Raw genomic sequence first — 19,721 nt, 5'->3', positions numbered from 1 at the left:
AATCATATGACCAGAAAGTCTTTTACAGACTTAGAAAAATGCTTTGTTCTTTCCTCGAATAGCTAGCTATTTAGTACATACGTGAAGCCATCTAAATCTGCACTTAAAATTTTGTTTTAGACAAACTAAAATTCCAGATAGAAGTGAGAGTGTGAGATAAAGGGAAGGGAGGGGCTCTGTTTTGGTGATTCATTACATTTGTAAAAGGAAAACACATTTGAGAAATTGGCTGCTATTAGAAAAGAAGTCAGAATAAGCACTGTTAGAAAATAAGAACAATGGGTATATAAAGAGTGATGGCTAAAAGTTTACTGTTACAATATAAAAATATGTGACATAAGAACACTCTGAGTGGGGCACTGGTACTCATGCCTATAATCCTAGTTAATTAAAAGGGTGAGATTTGAGGATTTTGGTTCAAAGCCAGCCTGGACAGGAAAGCTAGTAAAACTCTCATTTCCAATTAACCATCAAAAAGCTGGAATCCAAGCTGTGGCTCAAATAGTAAAGCAATAACTTTGAGCAAAATACCAAAGGACAGTGCCCAAATCCTGAGTTCATGCCACAGTACTGGCACAGGCAGACACACACACACACACACACACACACACACACACACACACACAGAACACACTCTGAAATCAAAATGGTCTTAACACTTCATTTTTGTAGATATGAACAATAAGGACAATAACCTACAAGCCCAGGAATATCTATCTATCTATCTATCTATCTATCTATCTATCTATCCATCTATCTATCTATATCTAATCTATCTGTCTACAGACAATGGCTACTCAGTACATATTTTTTAATGAAATAATATCCATTTGATGTGCCATAACTTCTGTGACTGGCACAAAATATAAAGGCACATAATTATTTTTCTAAGAAATATTTGTTTAGGCCGGGCACCAGGGGCTCACACCTGTAATCATAGCTATTCAGGAGGCTGAGATCTGAGGATTTTGGTTCAAAGCTGGGCAGAAAAGTCGTAGTGAGACATATCTCCAACAAATCACTCAAAAACCTGAAGTGGTGCTGTGGCTCAAGTGGTAGAGCACTATCTTTGAGCACAAAGAGACTCAGGGACAGTGCACAGACGCTGAATTCAAGCCCCACAACAAAACAATTTTTTTGTTGTTGTTTAGGGGCTGGGAATATGGCTTAGTGATAAAGTTCTCGCCTTGTATACAGGAAGCCTGGTTTGATTCCTCAGCACCACATATATAGAAAAAGCCAGACATGGCACTGTGGCTCAAGTGGCAGAGTGCTAGCCTTGAGCAAAAAGAAGCCAGGGACAGTACTCAGGCCCTGAGTTCAAACCCCGGGACTGGCAAAAAAACTTTTTTTGTTTAGTTTATTTTGGGGCTATGGATAAAACATAGGGCGTTGAACATACTAGACGAGCACTCTACCACTACGCGAAATCTCCATCATCCCTCCCCCTTTGAAGGCACATAATTATTACAAATAATTTTTTTCTTCTTTACTGGGCCAGCAATGGTGTCAGATGGGGGGAGCAGTAGAAGAAACCCAGGAATGCCAGCCTCCATAAGGCTTGCTAAGTGAATGCACTTAAGTCTCATGACAGCATGTGGGAACACAGACCCCTGTGTACAGAGCTCACTCACAGGAACCTGTTGACAATGCCCTGATTTCGGCATTTCTTCATTTGAGAAAACAAAACAAGGAAGGGAGGAGGGAGGGAGAGAAGGAGGGAAGGAGCGAGGCAAGGAAAGAAAGGAAGAAAAACGGGAGGGAGTCATTTGTAACTATCAACATGAGTAACAGAACTTTTCTTAGTCTTTTATTGAATTCTGCACATAACATTTGGAATGAAGACACTTTAAATCCAATGACAAATTTTTAAAAATGGATCAGATAAAAACATCACATAATCAAAACTCACAGATATTTGTTGGTATTTACTTAAGAGAAGGCCAAAATTATTATGACAAGAACATCAGAGAACACGATACAGAATTCATTGCTTTACATTACTATGTGATAAGTTAACATAACTCAAAGGCAAAAATGAATATGTAAAACATGTGATTTTCACATCATATTCAGAATCCCATTATTTTTTATTATCATTAAGAACAATTATTACTTCATTCAATACAAAATAATACTTATTTGACTTACCTATTTGAGGAGAACAAAATTCAAGATTAGAAAATTTAAATTTTTGATATAGTAAGTACATGTTCTATTTAAATATTCACAGTAACATTGCATTGCTAGTCAGTGAAAGTACAGAATGTATAACAGACTGTTGACTTACAAGGGAAAGCAGTAACAGTATCTATCTGTTGTTTAAGGAAGAATAAAATGTAGCATTTGTCAGAAATCCATGCAAGAATCTGCTCCATAGTCAAATTGAGCAGTTATTAGATTGTAATTTAATCTGGGGAAATCTTCAGATGCATTTGAAATATGTGGGGGAAAGTTTGCCAAATATTTGAACTATGACTAATGTTAATAATGCTGTTATTTAATACCAACCAGTTCTTTTTGTGTATTTATAGGAAATAAGTTTTCTTAAGATAGAAGGCCTTGTGGTTCTGTCTCTGTCTTGAATAATTGCAATTACTTGGGAGTTCTTGCTTCCTTCAGCTGTTTAGAAATCAGTCATTGTGATGGATTTTTAAAAAATAAACGAGAAAGATCAGGGAAGACCACTTTTCAATCTAGCATGCTGATAATACATGACCCTAGTGTCTAATGTCAGAGCGTGTGGACTTAATCTCTTCTAGGTGGACAACATCTGGATATTTTCAGGGGGAAGACAAAAGCTTGGAAGTACTTGAAAAGGCCTGACTTTAGAAAAAGCAATAATACCTTTCCACTAAAACTTGAAAATTCCCTTTTTATATTAAAAAAATTACGTTTTGGTCAGAGTTTCAACTACAGTGGCAGTGATAGGCTTAAAAATATCATGTCAGAGGATAAAGAACATGAGCTTCAGAACAATTAAAAAAATTGGTGCCAGTATTGGGGCTTGAACTCAGGGCCTCTCACTTTTCTTGTCTTTTTCCTAGTTGATGTTCGACTACCTGAACCACACACACCTCCACTTCCTACAGTCACTTATTAGTCAAAGAATTTTGGAAAAGTCATTTGATTGTTTCAAACCTATATTGCTCAGTTTCTAAACTTCAGATGATATTAGTAGCCCATGTGGATGATATCTTAGAGATTAAATAGAATATGTTCATGATCTTTGCAAACTATGAGATAACTGTAAATAAACACATAGGAAACTCGCTGAAAAATTTCAGGTGCATTTTTTTTTGTAACTTTGTGACCTGTGTATCATGTGATATTGAATATAGCATATAGAAACACTACATGCACTGTTTGCTTTCCCTTGTGTGTATTGTGTGTATTGTGTGTATGTGTATATATACATATACACATACATATATATGTACATGTATACATATATATTTTTATGTATGGGAGCTTTTTAACATAAATGACACCATTTTGTGGGGCATTCCAAAAATGGTCTATACAGTGTCCTTAAAAATTGAAAAATGTGGATATTCTTATTTGGCTTTTAGTCATACAATTTTATGGTATTTAAGAAAAACATTGTGACAGTTTTAAGTAAATTAATACTTAACCTCCCTCACCCCACCCCCACTCACAATTAAGAAATAACATCACAGAAACAACTTACTACAAGAGATACGACTACAGTTTATAAGGGCAGTTCAGAAATGATTGCCAGATATACAGTAACACAATACACTAGAATTACCACCTAGCAAAATTTCATCAACTTCACACAAAATGAACTGAAATCACTTCTCACGAACATCACTAACCCTAATATGCACATGAGACTTGATTACATCTAAAGAGAAGTTTCAAATTCACAAAATCCAAAATGATCACACTAAATGTTTTAATGAACTACTCTACTAGTCAAAATATACATTTCCTATTATGACAGAGGCCTTTAAAAACTGCCCCCCCCCTTTCTGAATGATAGGGATATAAGACTAAACCTCTGGACAAATAATCTTGTATGACAAAATATTTCTGTTTTATTCAAATGAAATGCTATCATTTTAACAGCTTTTCTAGTGTCCAAATTCTAGCACTCTTCTAGCCTTAATCTCTATCATAAAAACCAGCCACCAGAATAAACTCTTGCTTTCCAGTTGGTATAGTCACCCGTTAACTTTGCTGTGCAAAAGGTATAACCCATCAATTACCAATTATCCGCTAATGCCAAACAAAAATGTTTGGTATATCCCTGAATTTAATTCCTCACTCCTGAGCAAAATCAATGACAATATGGCTCAAACAGGCCTCCTTTATACTAAAAAAATTCACAAAATTTTATGAACATTATTGTACACTGTCGTCATTGCTTCTAGGACCAAAAGAGCATTAAGTTTTTAATGGGACAAATATGCACCTTTCCAGCAGCCATATTTCATTGATAAGCATAATACATTTGGAGTATTCATCACAAAAATTAAGAGTAACTTGAGAAAACATTTGGTTTAATTAACTAACTCAACATTCAAAAACGAGATGACAAATCATAACTAATGCATGGCCAGAATAAAAATAAGGTTTAACTTTTTATTTTGTTAATGTCTTGCTGAGCTCCATTCAATGTTGGTGGTGGCAACATCTGGATTTGAATAGAACTGTGTGGCTTCTTAGGGATATGTATGTACAGAATAAAACGGGTGTAAAAAGTTTATAGTATTTGCTAGCAATATACAGTTCATGAAATTAAATTCTTCACCTTCCTGATAAAGAAACTGGGGTTCTGAGAAGTTAAAGGGACTGTTGTGGGCCACAGGAAAGTGCCGGGTAGAACTGACACTACAGCTGTAGACGCCTGCAGAAGTTTTCATAGGTTAAAAAGCAAAAAGAATGAAGAGAGATTAAGGCAAACACTCTGATTGCACTACTTTCCTCCATTCTCAGGCATACATTGTTGAGGGTGCAATAAAAGCTCGGATACCCTATTAGCATATCCTATGCAATTTGAAAATCACCTTAACATCTAATTAAATTTGTCAAATTCTTCCTGTCCTTTCTAGCTATTTCATTCATCTATTTTCTCTTCTGTAAAATGATTTTCCACCTTTTAAAATGATCCTATTACAGATGAGTAAAAATTCTTAGAGAAGAAAGAACGCTATTTCCGCTTTGCATAATCAATTGGAAGTCTTCAACTTTATTTCAATTTATGCCTAAGAAGGCATCAGAAAAAAAAGTTGTGTACTTAAGGATTCTTCAAAGCATTTTGAAAAAGAAATGTGTAAAAAAAAGGTCTTGAGAAATGGGAAGGACTTTGGAGATTATTTAATACAGCATACTCAGCTTGCAGTTCAAGAAAATGAAGCCTAGGAAAATTAACTAACATATCTGAGGTACCACAGGCTGGAAGTGGGTTGAGAATATCAGTCTCCTGTTATCTAGGCCAGTGGTATTTTTTTTTCTCACTACTTATTATGTGAATGTGTTTGATATGGTAGATTATTCTTCTGATAGTATTCTGTTCTTTTCTTTTTTTGGTATAAGTCCAGGTTTTATTTCTACATGAAATGGTTAGCCTGCAATAATGATGCTGATTTTGTATTTAAGATACTACAGTGCATAAAGTTATATTATTGGGGTTCTGATAAGATAGTTTTTTATGTCTATTTTTATAAAATAAACATCACAGGATCATTCTGGAAACACTGGTATGTTGGAAGAACTCCTGTGGCAGTCAGTGGGTTTGTAGTGATCATTCCTGTGCTGATAAGGACTACTTCCCTGCTAACCAGTCTGTGATGGTCAATTACAATGGTTTAAAAGGCCTGTAATGAACTATTTCCTAATCCAGTGTCTCTACTATGTGGGCTAACATAGAACAAAAACAAAGGGGTGGCTACCTTTTCATTTTCATCACAAATCATCTTTGTCTTTTTTGTTTGTTTGTTTTGGTGACACTGGGGATTGCACTCAGGGCCTCATATCTGCTAGGTAGGTGCTCTACCATTTGAGCGCCACCAGTGTTCTTGTGTTGGTTATTTTGAAATAAGGTCTGGTTTTATGCCCAAGCCAACCTAGTCTGTGGTCCTTCTATTTGTGCTTCCTTGTGTAACTGGACACATGCTACAGTGCCTAGCCATGTACTTCCCCTGTAAGTGGGGTGACAGGTATGTGCCATTGTGTTCAGCCACTGGCTTCAAGACAATGAACTTTTTGCCCTGGCTAGCCTTGAATCACAATCCTCCAGAACCTGGCTGCCAAATAGCTAGGATTACATGTTTGAGCTACTATATCTAGCTTCACAAATCTTAGTTGGAGGCTCACATAGGTCAAATCTAAATATTGTCATTTTTTTTCACTTTTTTTCCAATAATGATTTAGTCTGCAAATTTTGACCACAAGGAAATTACTAGAAGATCGTGAACAATTCATTGCAGACCTTGCCTCAAAGAAAGTTACCTGGATTGTATTTCCTACCATTTACTTTGTGGCTACTAGGTAAATGCTGAATTAATGGTTCTTTTAGATCAATGAAATTCATCATTTGTATTTCCTTTTATAGGACATCCAAAAGTTTCTAATATTGGCTTTTTGACTGAAATTAAAATTCTACAGGTGTTCTTTTTTATAATTCAGAATTATTATGTTATGCATTTAAGTAACAAGAGATTGTTTATTTACACATTTGTTCAGGTTTATTTGAAAATAAAATATGGAAATGAAAAGAAGTTTTCTGTATACTAAATGTTCACAGTTTGACTTTCTGTAAGGCTTACAAAATAATATACAAATAGCTACCGTTCTGCTGAAATGTCACAGTCAATATATTAGTAATGGCACAGAAGTGAAATGTCCCCAAATGGGAAGCCACCTTCATGACCTCCTAAATTTCTTTCCCAACTAAAAGTCTGCTTGTTTACTTTTTTCACTTGGAAAAGAGTTCTGTTTCTAAAAGAATATAAAAATAGAAAATGAGTCCAAGAATCTTTTACACATAAATTTTGCAGGAAAGGTTATAAATATCGGATGGAATATTATATATATCTATATATCTATATATCTTTAAGAATGTACTTTGTCTCACCCATGAACATTTCATGAAAATAAAGTTGAATTCATATATGACATATGACCTGTTTAAAAATATAACTAAATGTTAAACATTTTATCAAGATAAACAACTTAAACATATAATAAGTATGAATTTATTTTTGTAAAGTTAAGGTCCACTAAAACCTAAACCTAATTTGTAAATATCATTTAAAACAAAAAAATAAAAGAATGCTTAATTAAGCAAGGCACATTTCTCTTAGGCAAGTCTCTCTTTAATACCATTCATTTGGGCACAGTGTTGACTTTTCTTAGTTATGTGTAAATGGGCTGATCTATGCATGGGAGCCTTTGGTACAAAAAATCTTCAAAAATAAAGTTGTACATCACTCAGAACACAGACTATAACACAAATGTATTCTGTGATTAAATACAGTCCAGTAAATTAAAAAAAATAACCAGTAAGAATTGACTGGTTAGAACACACATTTAGACTTTCTTTATCTGTAACACTGCTTATAGCTTTTGGATTATTAGATTTCATTAACGTATCAAAAGGCTGAATACCTTAATATTTTTAAATGTTGATCAGAATCGTTTATGCTGCACTCAAGATGAAGAATATCTTCCAGCTTTGAGTTGCTTTGTCTATATAAAGCATTTGTTAGAGATGTAATATTCAATGTTAGCTGAAATAAAAACATGTGCTAGCACATAGATCACTGGGCATCGGTGATGGAGGTGCCACTGTATTCTCCATCCTCAGCATCCTGCTGGGCCGGGCCGCTCTGCAGCTCTTTACATAGGGCTCTCCAAGGACCTTTTGGACAGAGAAGATGCAATAACTTACTGCATATATAGCATCTACCAACTCTAGGCTTCTAGCTTCTAGGCTCTAGGGGGGAGTAGCTCAAGTGGTAGAGTGACTATCTAGTAAGCACAGGTCCTGAGTTCAAACCCCAGGTATGGCAAAAGAACAAAGAAAAAGATAAAGAAACAAAAACCTTCCCGAATCATAGTCTATATGTCAATAGAAAAGTCACATCCATTATGCATTTTTAAACTTCATTTTTACTGTCATCTGTAAAGTTCAAGCAAGTTTAGTTTTGTATGTATTTCAAATGTATTGAACACATATTGAATGTTTTAAATTTGCAAAGTAAAAAAGAGGTTTCATATTATGCTGAATTTATAAACTTTTCTTCCCATTATTTCTGTTTCTCCCCTAGCCAGCAAATCTTGCCCTTTAGAAATCTGACATACAGCATTCTTGTTAAATACGCTTCCCACTGTTTCTTATATATTATATACTAGTGCATATCTGATATCTTATTATTCTGTAATCATGCATGAGGGCAAATACAAAATATACTGACCCATGAGGTTACCTCTTATCCTGATAGTTAGATAATAACAATAAATACTGTTGTAAGGTCCACAAAGCAAAGTATTCCTTTCAATTCCTTTTTGTGCCATTTTTTAAAGAAATCCTAATGATGCACCTTCAGAAGAGAGGAATGCTCTCTGGCCTGTGTGGCCTTAAGTGACAAACCAACACATGGACAAGAGTTTCTAACTTTTGCTTGTCTCCCTAAGTAAACTCAAGTAATATGTTCATTTTAATTTGCTGGCATAGTTAGTGAGGACATCGGGCCACTTGGATGGGCGGAGGCAACAGCCAAATCATTCTTTGGTCTGGTTTGCTTGGACAATTGAGGTAGAGGGAATATTCAGAGGGTGCATGGAAGTTCCTGTCAATTCCCATCACAAGAATCCTGCTTCCCATCTGTCACAAAATTACCTAAAATTGTGGCCATGTCTGCAGGGTTCCTATCAATACTATGATTAGCTTTAGTTTTTCCATGAGACAACATGTCAGGTTTTCAAAGCTCCCAGTATTCTCCTAATGCCAACACATACCACTAGATTGCCTAAGGGATCTAAGTTTTGACATTATCAACTGCTTAGCTTTGCAAAATGAATACCAGGAAGCTGGAACATGTGTTGAGTAGGGGAGGAGAGATGGAAAGGCAGATGAGAGAAGAGAGGAATGTACACATGTGAAAATGGAACTTGGTCATTTGGGGTAGGTGGGGCTTGGAAAGATGGAAAAGAATAATGGAAGGGGTGACATTAATCAAGACACTGTGTACTTAGAAACTGACTCACTGAATTTAAACCTCTTTGTACAACTACTTAAGGATAATTTAAAAATTAAAGGCAATTCAATGTACACATGTGAAAGATGGGGGAGAATAATGGAAGGGGTGACATTGTACTCACAAACTGACATGTAGAACTGAAGCCTCTATGTACAACTACTTAAATATAACAACAAAAATGTCATCTTAAAAACCTGTGCTTACTTCTTACAGACTAGATGTCCTCATCTCCTTCCATAATAGCTCATTCCGGGGCTGGGGATATGGCCTAGTGGCAAGAGTGCTTGCCTTGTATACATGAGGCCTTGGGTTCAATTCCCCAGCACCACATATACAGAAAACGGCCAGAAGTGGCGCTGTGGCTCAAGTGGCAGAGTGCTAGCCTTGAGCAAAAAGAAGCCAGGGATAGTGCTCAGGCCCTGAGTCCAAGCCCCAGGACTGGCCAAAAAAAAAAAAAACAAAAACAACATAATAGCTCATTCCACAGCTGGGTGCTGGTGGCTCACACATTTAATCCTAGCTACTCAGGAGGGTGAAATTGAGGACTGTGTTTTGAAACCAACCTAGGCAAAAAAATATCTCTGAGACTCTTATCTCCAATTAACCATCAAAAAGCAGAGAGCAGAGCTGTGGCTCAAGAGTGAGTGCCAGCTTTGAACAACACAAAAAAAAGTCACCCAAGAGTCCAGAGCCCTGAGTTCAAGGCCCAGCACTAGTACAAATACAAAAAAACTTTGTTGGTTCTTATGATTCTACCATGCAGATTGGTAACTAGATTTAAAATTCAGGTTATTTTAAATAACTTTACCCAGTAAGGCTCTATCTACCGTGATTTTGTATGTATAGATACATATATGTATGTATGTATTAGGATTTGGGATTTGAACTCAGGGCTTTGCTTGCTCAGCTGGTCTTTTACTACGTGAGCCACACATTCAGCCTAAGGTCTTGCTACATATTTTGGAGATGGAGTCTAGCAAGCTTTTCTGCCTGTGTTGGCCTCAAACCATAATCCTCCATTTTTTAATTTTTTATTTATTTAATTTTTTTTAGCTTTCTGAGTAGCCAAGATGACAGGCAGGAGCCATTGTTGCCCAATTACTATGCCCAACAATTCTGTAACATGATTCACTGCTGAGGTCTCTAATGCCTGATTTAATCAGTGTCCATAATAATGAAGACTTCATGGAGTTTTAGGACTCATTAAAATTAAAACCAAGTCCCAAGATACAGGTTAAGTTTCCTAGACTGTCTACTAGATAGGTGCGTTCCTTAATAGATGTCATTTTCTTGTTCTGAGTTTGCTGTACCAGTTGGATCAAAGAGTCTACACACACACACACACACGCACACACACACACACACACACACACAGAGAATTAATGATTACATAGGAAATAGAGTTCACGAAGCATCATATTTCCTAGGTACCATTGGACATTCCTAATATGATGTGATGTTTAAGTTAATTATGTTAAGAAATTCATCCTCACACTTGGGCAGCACTTCCTGTAGAAAACCTGCTGGAGTGGGGAATGGGTGGGGAAAATGGGAGAGCAAGGAAAGGGGTGACATTGTCCAAAAAGAAATCTACTCTTTATCTGACTTATGTAAGTGTAACTCCTTTGTATATCACCTTTATAACAATAAGAAAATTTTTAAAATGCTGGAGTGTGCTTTTCCAAAGGGAATTTTATTGCTAAGAGCATGGTAAGGATTGTAAGCCATAGAGTAATGAAAAAGAGGCACAATAAGAAAATTTTGTTTGTTGAAAACAACTCAGATGGGAACACCATTTCTTTCCTCTCATCTCTCCTTCCAATAAGTACTCATTGAGCACAATCTGTATTACAGCAACTATTCTAGGTTATGACCTCAAGGATGAAAAAGGAAAATAGACAATAAACCAGAGACATAAAATAGATGATATGTTATAACAGAAAACTGAGCAGAGAAAGAACACAAGGCATGAGACTGCCATGTTAGAGGTGTCTGGGAAGGCTGCAAGGGGAAGGCAACATGTAAAGGAATGAACATATGAACATAGGGGTATCAAAGAAGTATCCTCGGCAGGGAGAGCTGCAGGCACAAAGCCTTCAAGGTGGAAATGCTTCTATAATTGAACAAAAGCAGGACCAATGCATTGGGAGCATGGCAAAGGAGGCCAGAGAGTAAGGGAGAGAGGCTGAATTAGCTAGGATTCTACCAGCTATTATAAGACCTTTTGTTTGCACTTTGTTTGAAATAGAGTGCTGAACACAGGCCTCCATGCTTCCTGAGCAGACACAATGCCACCTGAATCATGCCCTTAGTCTTCTTTTTGCTTTAGTTACTTTCGTGTGTGTATGTGTGTGTATTGCTTTACTCCTCTCTCTCTCTCTCTCTCTCTCTCTCTCTCTCTCTCTCTCTGTGTGTGTGTGTGTGTGTGTGTGTGTGTGTGTGTGTGTATAACTGGGGGGACAGGGGTACTCTGGGGCTTGAACTCAGGATCTTGTGTTCTTGTATGGCTTTTTCTGCTCAAGGCTGACACTGTACCACTTGTGTCATATCTCCACTCCCATTTTTGCTGACTAATTGGAGATGAGTGACACTCGAGGATTTGTCTGCCCAGGCTAGCTTTGAACTTTTATCCTCAGAGACCAGTCTCATGAGTAGTTAGGATGACAGGTGTGAGCCACCATCATCCAGATCACTTTAGTGATTTTCTGAATAGAGATTTGAGTCTGTGACCAGGGCTGCAACAAACCACCACTTCACACACATGCCTCCCACAGAACTGCTATCACAAACATTCACCACTACACCTGAATCGCGTGATGGGGCTGGCCGCAGACCCTTATCCTCTCAATCTCCAACCCCCACCTCCCAAGTAGCTGGAATTACAGGTGTGAGCCACTACACCAGGCTAAAATGGGGTACAGCCTGACCAGCAAGCTGTGCCTAGCTTCCTAGTGCTTCCGGCCTCCTCTCATTTACTTTCTCCTTGAGGGTGTCTAAAAAAGAATAAATGATCTCACCAACAGATCAAAACTTGCCATACTATACTACAGAAAACTAGCTATACAAAACCATTTCTTGTATCTACCTTAGTTTAAATGGTCAACTACAAACCAGAAAAAAAAAAAAAAAGGAAAAGAAAATCACCCTAAAACACAATTTCTAAATATCCTCTTCCTCATTCTGGGCTCTTCACCTCTATCTCTCAGTGTTTGTGTAAGTCCTCACATTGGGAGGGGCCGTCATGCGAGCTGCTTTGCATTTCTTAGTGGGAGGAGTTAGCACTTCTATCTACAGCTGAGAGGTGAGAAAGACTTGGAACTGCTGTAGAAAATGGTGCTATGTAAAATGTATACAAGTCCATAAATTATAGTTATGGTTCTCAAAGGAGTGAACTATTGGTAAATGTTCTATAGGCTGTATTTTTATATTATATGCACAGCACTTCACAGGTAAATCAGTTTTAAGTAAACAAACTGTAACTTTGGATTCCTTTTTAAAAATCTCAATTCTGATATTTTACTTAGAAGTAGGAAAGAAGAGAAATATGATTTTATGTGTAGTTGTCCATGGTTGTGTCACCATAATTGGTGAATATTGAAATTTGGCATAATATGTTTGTAACATTGTACAAGGAACCAAAACTAGCAAATGTTAAATTCCATGTTTCTCACTGGATGACCTGCTCTACACCGTATACATTTTCCCATGGGTTTTAGTGGAGAGCAGGGATCCAGTGATTCTCCCCACAAAAATCCCTAGCTACACACAGACATGCATATACCATTTCAACATCCAAGATATTCAATTGTGCTCAGTAGTGTAGACTCTAGATGGGCAAAGTTAACAGGCAAATGCAGACTCATTAGCATTGTGCTCTAAGTCCAAATCACCATGCATTTTCATTTTGTATATTATGCAGGACCTTTGTAAAGCAGCTACAGGAATTATGTGTGACAAAATTAAATCCTTATGTTTTCCCTTCTTTTAGTGCACAGATTTCTTTAAAATGCATGGGGTGTCTGGCTAAGGCAGTAACCTGAGACATTTCAATGAGCTGGCTAGCTCCTGCTTTCAACCCTCCTGTCTAAGCAATTCCTTTCTCCATAAAGGAGAGTCAGGATGTTTACACTGAATTCTCTCAACAACAGAAGCAAAGCAAGGGAGAGGAAAAGCAAATAATTTCCATAAAAGTAACCTAAATTGTTGATTAAAACCCATTATAAACAGGATATCCACCTCAAAACTGAGAAATATTCATTGTCTTAGAAATTATTACTAAAGTTTGGCTGATTATGCTTTCTAAGATTACATTCAGATTAATCCATCATAAAACAGCAATCTTCTATTATTCTTTATCTAGTTTCAGTAACTTACATTTGATTCTCCTGGTTAAAAAAAACACACCTCATTATTAGGAAAGGGTTAATTTTCAGTGTACTGAAATAGGTTTCTGGAGAGAATATTTCTTTACTTGAGTTTAATAATTAGTAGCATGGAAAGCCTATCTTAAAAACCATATGGGAGTGATTGTATCTTTCAAGTCAGGCAACAGAAGTAAACCAGGTTCTGGAACCAAGATGATCTGATTTTGAGTTGTTGCTGAGCTTTTGCTGCCCACTGTGAAGTGGCAGGGAAATCACTGACCTCAATCATGTCTTTTTCATCCTAAAATGAAGTTAATGACACTTACCTTGAAGAACTGACAAGTGCCCAGGACATCACTGAACCTTAATAAATGGCAATTATTATTGTCATAAAATAGAAGACAATGATGATTCATCTACTTCTTATTCATAACGATCATGAGCAATGATCAGAAAATGATTTAATTTCAGTGCATGTCAGGCAGTTAATTTACCTAAATGTTCTACCTATGAAATATTTACATTTTATAGCACATGTATGAAGTACTTCTCATTATCTTCATATTACAAATGCTGTTATCTTCCTATTACAAACCAATGAACAGAGAGGTTATGTAACTTGCTCAAGGTCATACAGCAGAGTCAGAATTGAAACCCTGCAGAGCTTTCTCCTTCATCCATTCTATTAAAAGTCTGGGAATTATACTAGTGTAAGGGAGCAGGATGCATTCAACAAACATGCAAGGTACTAATTGCTGTGGTAGGCATTAGATTCCAAAATATCAAATATCAAAAAAAAAATCAAGACACAGGACCTTTAAGGAGCTTCCAATATGGCTACTAAAAGCAATTCTATTACCTCACAGTTATGAGGTGGAAAAACTGTGCTATTTCTCTGGATAAGAAATCAAAGATCCCCTCTGAACTGTTCTTATGTAAGAGTCAGTCTAGGTTTCTACATCTCAGAATACATGTGAATAGAATTGCCACCTTTATGTTAAGCTCTTTTAATGACAGATACAAAAATAATTTTATATGATTGCTATATCTAAAATTATAAAAAAATGAGTCATAAATGGAATTTCTGGTTATTAAGAATAACCAAATGTTAGTTCAAGCAGATCAATACTAAAAATAACACAGCAAAGCAAAGGAGACTATATATAACATTATCTTGTTTAGATACATAGGTAAAAACAAGCAGAAACCAGGTGTATACATATTTTTCTCCTTTTTTTTTTAACCTTTTCTTTTCTCTTCTCTCTCTTACATTCCCAGTAGTATTTCCCAGCCTCTCAAATGCATGAATAATAAATTACGTAGGCTTCTCACTACCTGAAAATATATTATGAATTTTAAAATTGGGGTTACTTACTCTAGAAGGGCAGAACTGAACATCAAAACCAAAAAGCAATTGTGTAAAATGTATAACTTATGTGATATGTATGGAACAAAATGATCATATTTGAATAAAACGGTACTATTATTTCGATTTTAACTGTTTATTTCAAAGAACTGTGCCACTGATAGTAATTATGCAAATTAAAATTGGACCAGTAATCTAACAGCTGCAGATTCTACTCTTTATTTATTTATTTATTTATTTTAAAAGGGGAAACAGGTTGCTCAGAAGCCAAGTGTTTGGCAAATTAATGGAGTAATCTTCAGTACAGCTTGGGTGAAAGTTGTTATGAAGAGAGTGTCATCTTTTTGAGATAAACAATGAATGCCAAAGGATAATTAGTCATATGGAAGAAATGGAAAATATATTATAAATGATCTGTCAAAAGGAACTTGGCTTAGAATGACAAATGACTTATGTTACAATACCCCTACTCCAGAAATGAATCCAGACTTGAATGAGACCTCCCAGATTCCCCAAATAAAAAGGGACCACACAGTGCTCACCTGATGCTGGCTGGCTGCTGGCAGCCCTTAGCATGTGGCTGAAACTTGCAGGCATTTCCTGAAGATTCCCAATCCTTTCTATTGTCTGTGATTTCCTCATTGAAAAGGTGCATTTTTTTTTATATAGTTGATGTTCATTTTGCTTTTCAAGTGTGGTGGTGGTGGTGGTGACAGTTCTGATGTGTGATTTGGATTTTCCTTTTGTTTATTTATCTTAACAAGGAGATTTGAAGGTCTCTTGTAGTAAGAGTTCAGGTGCACTGAATATCTTATTTGCTTATATGCAGAACATGTTTACAGTGACTTCTCATTTTTATTTGTTGGATTATCACTTCTTAGAAAAAGAAAATCGCAGATTCTGCCTGCTAACTGGCATTTAATTCAGGTCATGTCTTATTGGGGCTTATGGTAACATTTCAAAGATGATATTTTATTTCTTGGTTCAGTCATATGAGATCACAAGGGTGGATGATTTACATAGAAATAGAAGCATTTCATGATTCCTTTCACCTCCTTGTATCCTCAGACATAATTTTATTTGTGTGGTTTATTCAAATAGTGGTTTACTTTGTGAAATCACAAAGTAGGAACCATCTAGAAAGGTTACTGTGGAAACAACAAGGGCAGGAAAGGTGGGGTGGGGCTAGAGAGCAAAAGATGCCATGACAACCTTTTTCGGGTTTCCCAGGAAACATGGGTTGCTATGGCAACTGCATCAGTCATGTCCGAATTAGTAACTTCTGCTGGAAGGAGTGTCTGCCACTTTAATCTTCTTGTGGTACTGCAAAGGCTTATCTCTCTGATGCATTAAAATTTTTGCTGTTGTGTTTTTTCTCAGCAGCACTGGAAAACATCTGTCTTCAGACTTTGGTAAATGTTGTCTAGGACATATGCATGGAACTTCACCCAAATCTGTTAGTCTAATATTTTCTCAATGCTTAGCAAACTCCAAAAAAAGTAGTTAGTCAGATGAGGATTGAGGGGTTGGGTATTTCCTTTTGTTCAAAGTTAAGAACTTTTAAGATTTGAGGATAAGAGATTTCAATAAACTTCCAGGCAAAACCAAATAAACTTATGATTGGCTTTGAAGTCACAGTTCTAGTTAGATTGCTGATCCATATATTCAAAGGGGAGGTAACTGAACTAAATAATGTCCATCTTGCCTGCTTTACTTAGTGAAAAAACAACTCCATTTTAATTGTGAGGTTCAACAGTTACTCAACTGTTTCTTAGTTTCGTTTCCTCCCAGGATACATATTTTTTTATTTTTTAAGATAGGGTGTGTACAAGAAAATAAGTCTAATGTCCGTTTGTTGTTCACAAAATTAGGGGAGAGTGGGGTGGGGGTGGGTGGGGTGGAAACGGGTGGCTCACACTTGTAATCCTAGCTACTCAAGAGGCTGAGATCAGAGGACTGTGGTTCAATGCAGCCCCAAGCAAGAAAGTCATGAGACTCTTATCTCCAATTAACCACCAAAAGGCCTGAAGTGGAGGGGTGGCTCAAGTGGTGGAGCACCAGCCTTGAGCGAAAAAGCAAAGGGAGAGGGCCTAAGCTCTGAGTTCAAGCCCCAGTACCTGCAAAAAAAAAAAAAGGGGGGGGGGCGGGGGTAGGGGCAGGGGTGGGGAGGAGGACAATTGAGAGAATGTAGCCCACTTGAAAACAGGCACCTGTTTCAGTGTGAAGCAATGGGGAGAAGGCATCCCCCCCTTCCCCGGGTCCTTTTCTTGATGAGTGGTCTGGAAATGTACAAAACAAGGGCATACACAGACCAAGGGGGCACGTTCCACAGGACACGGGAGCGCACTCTGCCACTCACGTCACGCCTTAGACATCCGTGAAGATCTTTTTGATGTTGACACAGGAGTTGGGGTTATTGTTCGTGGTGCAGGTGGCAGTGGAGTTGCCTGTTTTGAAAGGGGTCTGGGGGAACGCGCTGTGGTTCATGCCTCCCTCTTCGATCACCATATACTCGGACTTACTCAGCGTGGAGTTGCTGCGCGCTTTCCGGAGCTCCTCGGCAGAAGCAGAGAGGTGCTGGCAGCTCCCCACGTGCATGTACTGGGCTTGCTCTTCCCCTTCCGTCTCGCGGTGGTAGAAGTAGTTGAAGTTGGAAACGATCACGGGAACCGGCAGGGCGATGGTCAGGACGCCCGCGATGGCACAGAGGGAGCCCACGATCTTGCCCCCGATAGTCACCGGGTGCATGTCACCGTAACCCACGGTCGTCATAGTAACCACTGCCCACCAGAAGGCATCGGGGATACTGTTGAAACCTGAAGTGGGGTCGTCCGCCTCCGCGAAGTAGACGGCGCTGGAGAAGAGGATGACCCCGATGAAGAGGAAGAAAATGAGCAGCCCCAGCTCCCGCATGGAAGCCTTCAGGGTTTGCCCGAGGATTTGCAGGCCCTTGGAGTGGCGGGAGAGTTTGAAGATGCGGAAGACCCTCACCAGGCGGATGACCCTCAGGATGGCCAGGGACATGGCCTGCTGCCCGTTGCCCTGCCTCTCGGCCAGCTCGGTGCCCAGGGTGATGAAGTAAGGGATGATGGCCACGATGTCTATGAGATTCATGATGTTTCTGGAGAAGGTGGCTTTGCTGGGGCAGGCAAAGAAGCGCACCAGCAGCTCAAAGGAGAACCAGATGATGCACAGGGTCTCCACCACGAAGAAGGGATCCGAGAAGCTGGAGACTCCCGCGGGGGACCCCGACGTGCCGTTGCCGGCCGCTTCGAAGGCGTCGGGCGCCGAGGGCGGCGAGGCCGGGTAGTCCTTCTCGTCTCGGAACTCGGGCAACGTCTCCAGACAGAAGATGACGATGGAGATGAGGATGACGAGGACCGACACGATGGCGATGCCCCGGGCCGGCCCGGAGCTCTCGGGGTACTCGAAGAGCAGCCACACCTGGCGCTGGAAGTCCCGGCGGGGCAGGGGCCGCTCCTCCTCCCGCAGGAAGCCCTCGTCCTCGCGGAACTTCTCCATGGCCTCCTCGCCCAGCTGGTAGAAGCGGATCTCCTCGGAGAAGATGTCTATGGGCACGTTGACCGGCCGCCGGATGCGCCCCCCGGACTGGTAGTAGTAGAGGATGGCGTCGAAGCTGGGGCGGTTGCGATCGAAGAAGTACTCGTTGCGGAGCGGGTCGAAGTACCGCATGCGCCGCTTGGGGTCGCCCAGCAGCGTCTCGGGGAACTGGCAGAGGGTCTTGAGCTGCGTCTCGAAGCGCAGCCCGGAGATGTTGATGACCACGCGCTCCCCGCAGCAGTCTTGCTCGCCCGCGGCCGGCAGCGCGGGGGGCAGCGGCTCGTAGCGCTCACAGCCGCCGCCGCCGCCGCCCGCGCCGCAGCCGCCCTGGGGCGGCTCCCCGCCGCCGCCGTCCGCCGCCTCCGGCTCCGGCAGGTGGTCCCCGGGCACCACCGTCATGTCGGGCGGCGGCTCCGCGCCCGCGGCGGGCTCCGCGTAGCCGGGGTTCACTAGGGTGTGGGCGCCACCGTCGCCGTCGCCTGGGCCGGGCCTCGCGGGGTCCTGGGGAGGGTGGGCGCGAGGGCGGGCGGAGGGCTGCGGCGGCGAGCGCAGGAGGCTGCGATGCTCGTCCATGCGGCGGGGAAGCGGCGGCGGGGCCCAGGCTCTCCACCCCGCGCTGCCCGCCCCTGCGCCGCCTCCGCCCACCGAACCCTGCCCGCCGCCGCCTGTTGCTGCCGCCGAGGCCGGGCTCTGTCTGAGTCTGGCGCGTTGCACCCGGGCGGCTCGGGCTGAGACGCCTCCTCCTCCCTCGTCCTCCTCCTCCCTCCTCCCTTCTCCTCCTCCCTCCCCTGCTCTCCCTCCCCCACCTTCGCCGCCGCCGCCGCTGCCTGCTCGCGGGGCGCGCGCCCGCTCTCCGCGTCCCCCAGGATTCCCGCCCACCGCGCAGCCGCGCGCCCCGCTGCCCCTGGGGGAAGCCACCAGCCCATCCTCACCCACCGCCTCCTCGCTGGTTTTTTAGTCACCCAAGTCACCTTCATCCTTGCACATCCTCCCCGCCCCCCCCCCCCCTCGTCCCTGTCCTCCCAGCCAAGCCCCTACCCAACCGGTCCGGCCGCGGGGCCGGGATCCCTACTCACACGCTCGGGTCCCTTTTAGCCAGCGCGTGCCCAAACCTCCCTTGTGGCCAGCCTGGCAACATCCCAGTTGCCAGGCTGCCAGACCTAAGCAGGGACGACGCCTCGGGCTGGAGCACAGGCCTTC

The 19,721-nt window shown here is 40.6% G+C and overlaps 1 protein-coding gene and 1 long non-coding RNA gene across 2 annotated transcripts; both read right to left on the bottom strand.

The window, feature by feature from the left end:
- Positions 1–1,898: 1,898 nt before the first annotated feature.
- LOC125355423 lies at positions 1,899–16,893 on the bottom strand. The gene is made up of 2 exons (XR_007211659.1): positions 15,503–16,893; positions 1,899–7,888 (listed from the first exon to the last, which is right to left on the bottom strand). It is a non-coding gene; the product is annotated as an uncharacterized LOC125355423 (long non-coding RNA).
- A 230-nt stretch (positions 16,894–17,123) lies between these two features.
- Positions 17,124–19,094, bottom strand: Kcna3 (potassium voltage-gated channel subfamily A member 3). Its single transcript, XM_048351771.1, has one exon. The coding sequence runs from the start codon at positions 19,092–19,094 to the stop codon at positions 17,328–17,330; it is 1,767 nt and encodes a 588-aa protein (XP_048207728.1). The 3' UTR covers positions 17,124–17,327.
- Between the last annotated feature and the right edge of the window lie 627 nt (positions 19,095–19,721).

The sequence above is a fragment of the Perognathus longimembris genome, chromosome 7, assembly GCF_023159225.1.
Source record: "Perognathus longimembris pacificus isolate PPM17 chromosome 7, ASM2315922v1, whole genome shotgun sequence".
NCBI classification, from domain to species: Eukaryota; Metazoa; Chordata; class Mammalia; order Rodentia; family Heteromyidae; genus Perognathus; species Perognathus longimembris.
Note: the sequence above shows the minus strand (reverse complement) of the source record. Positions and strands in the feature narration are given on the sequence as shown.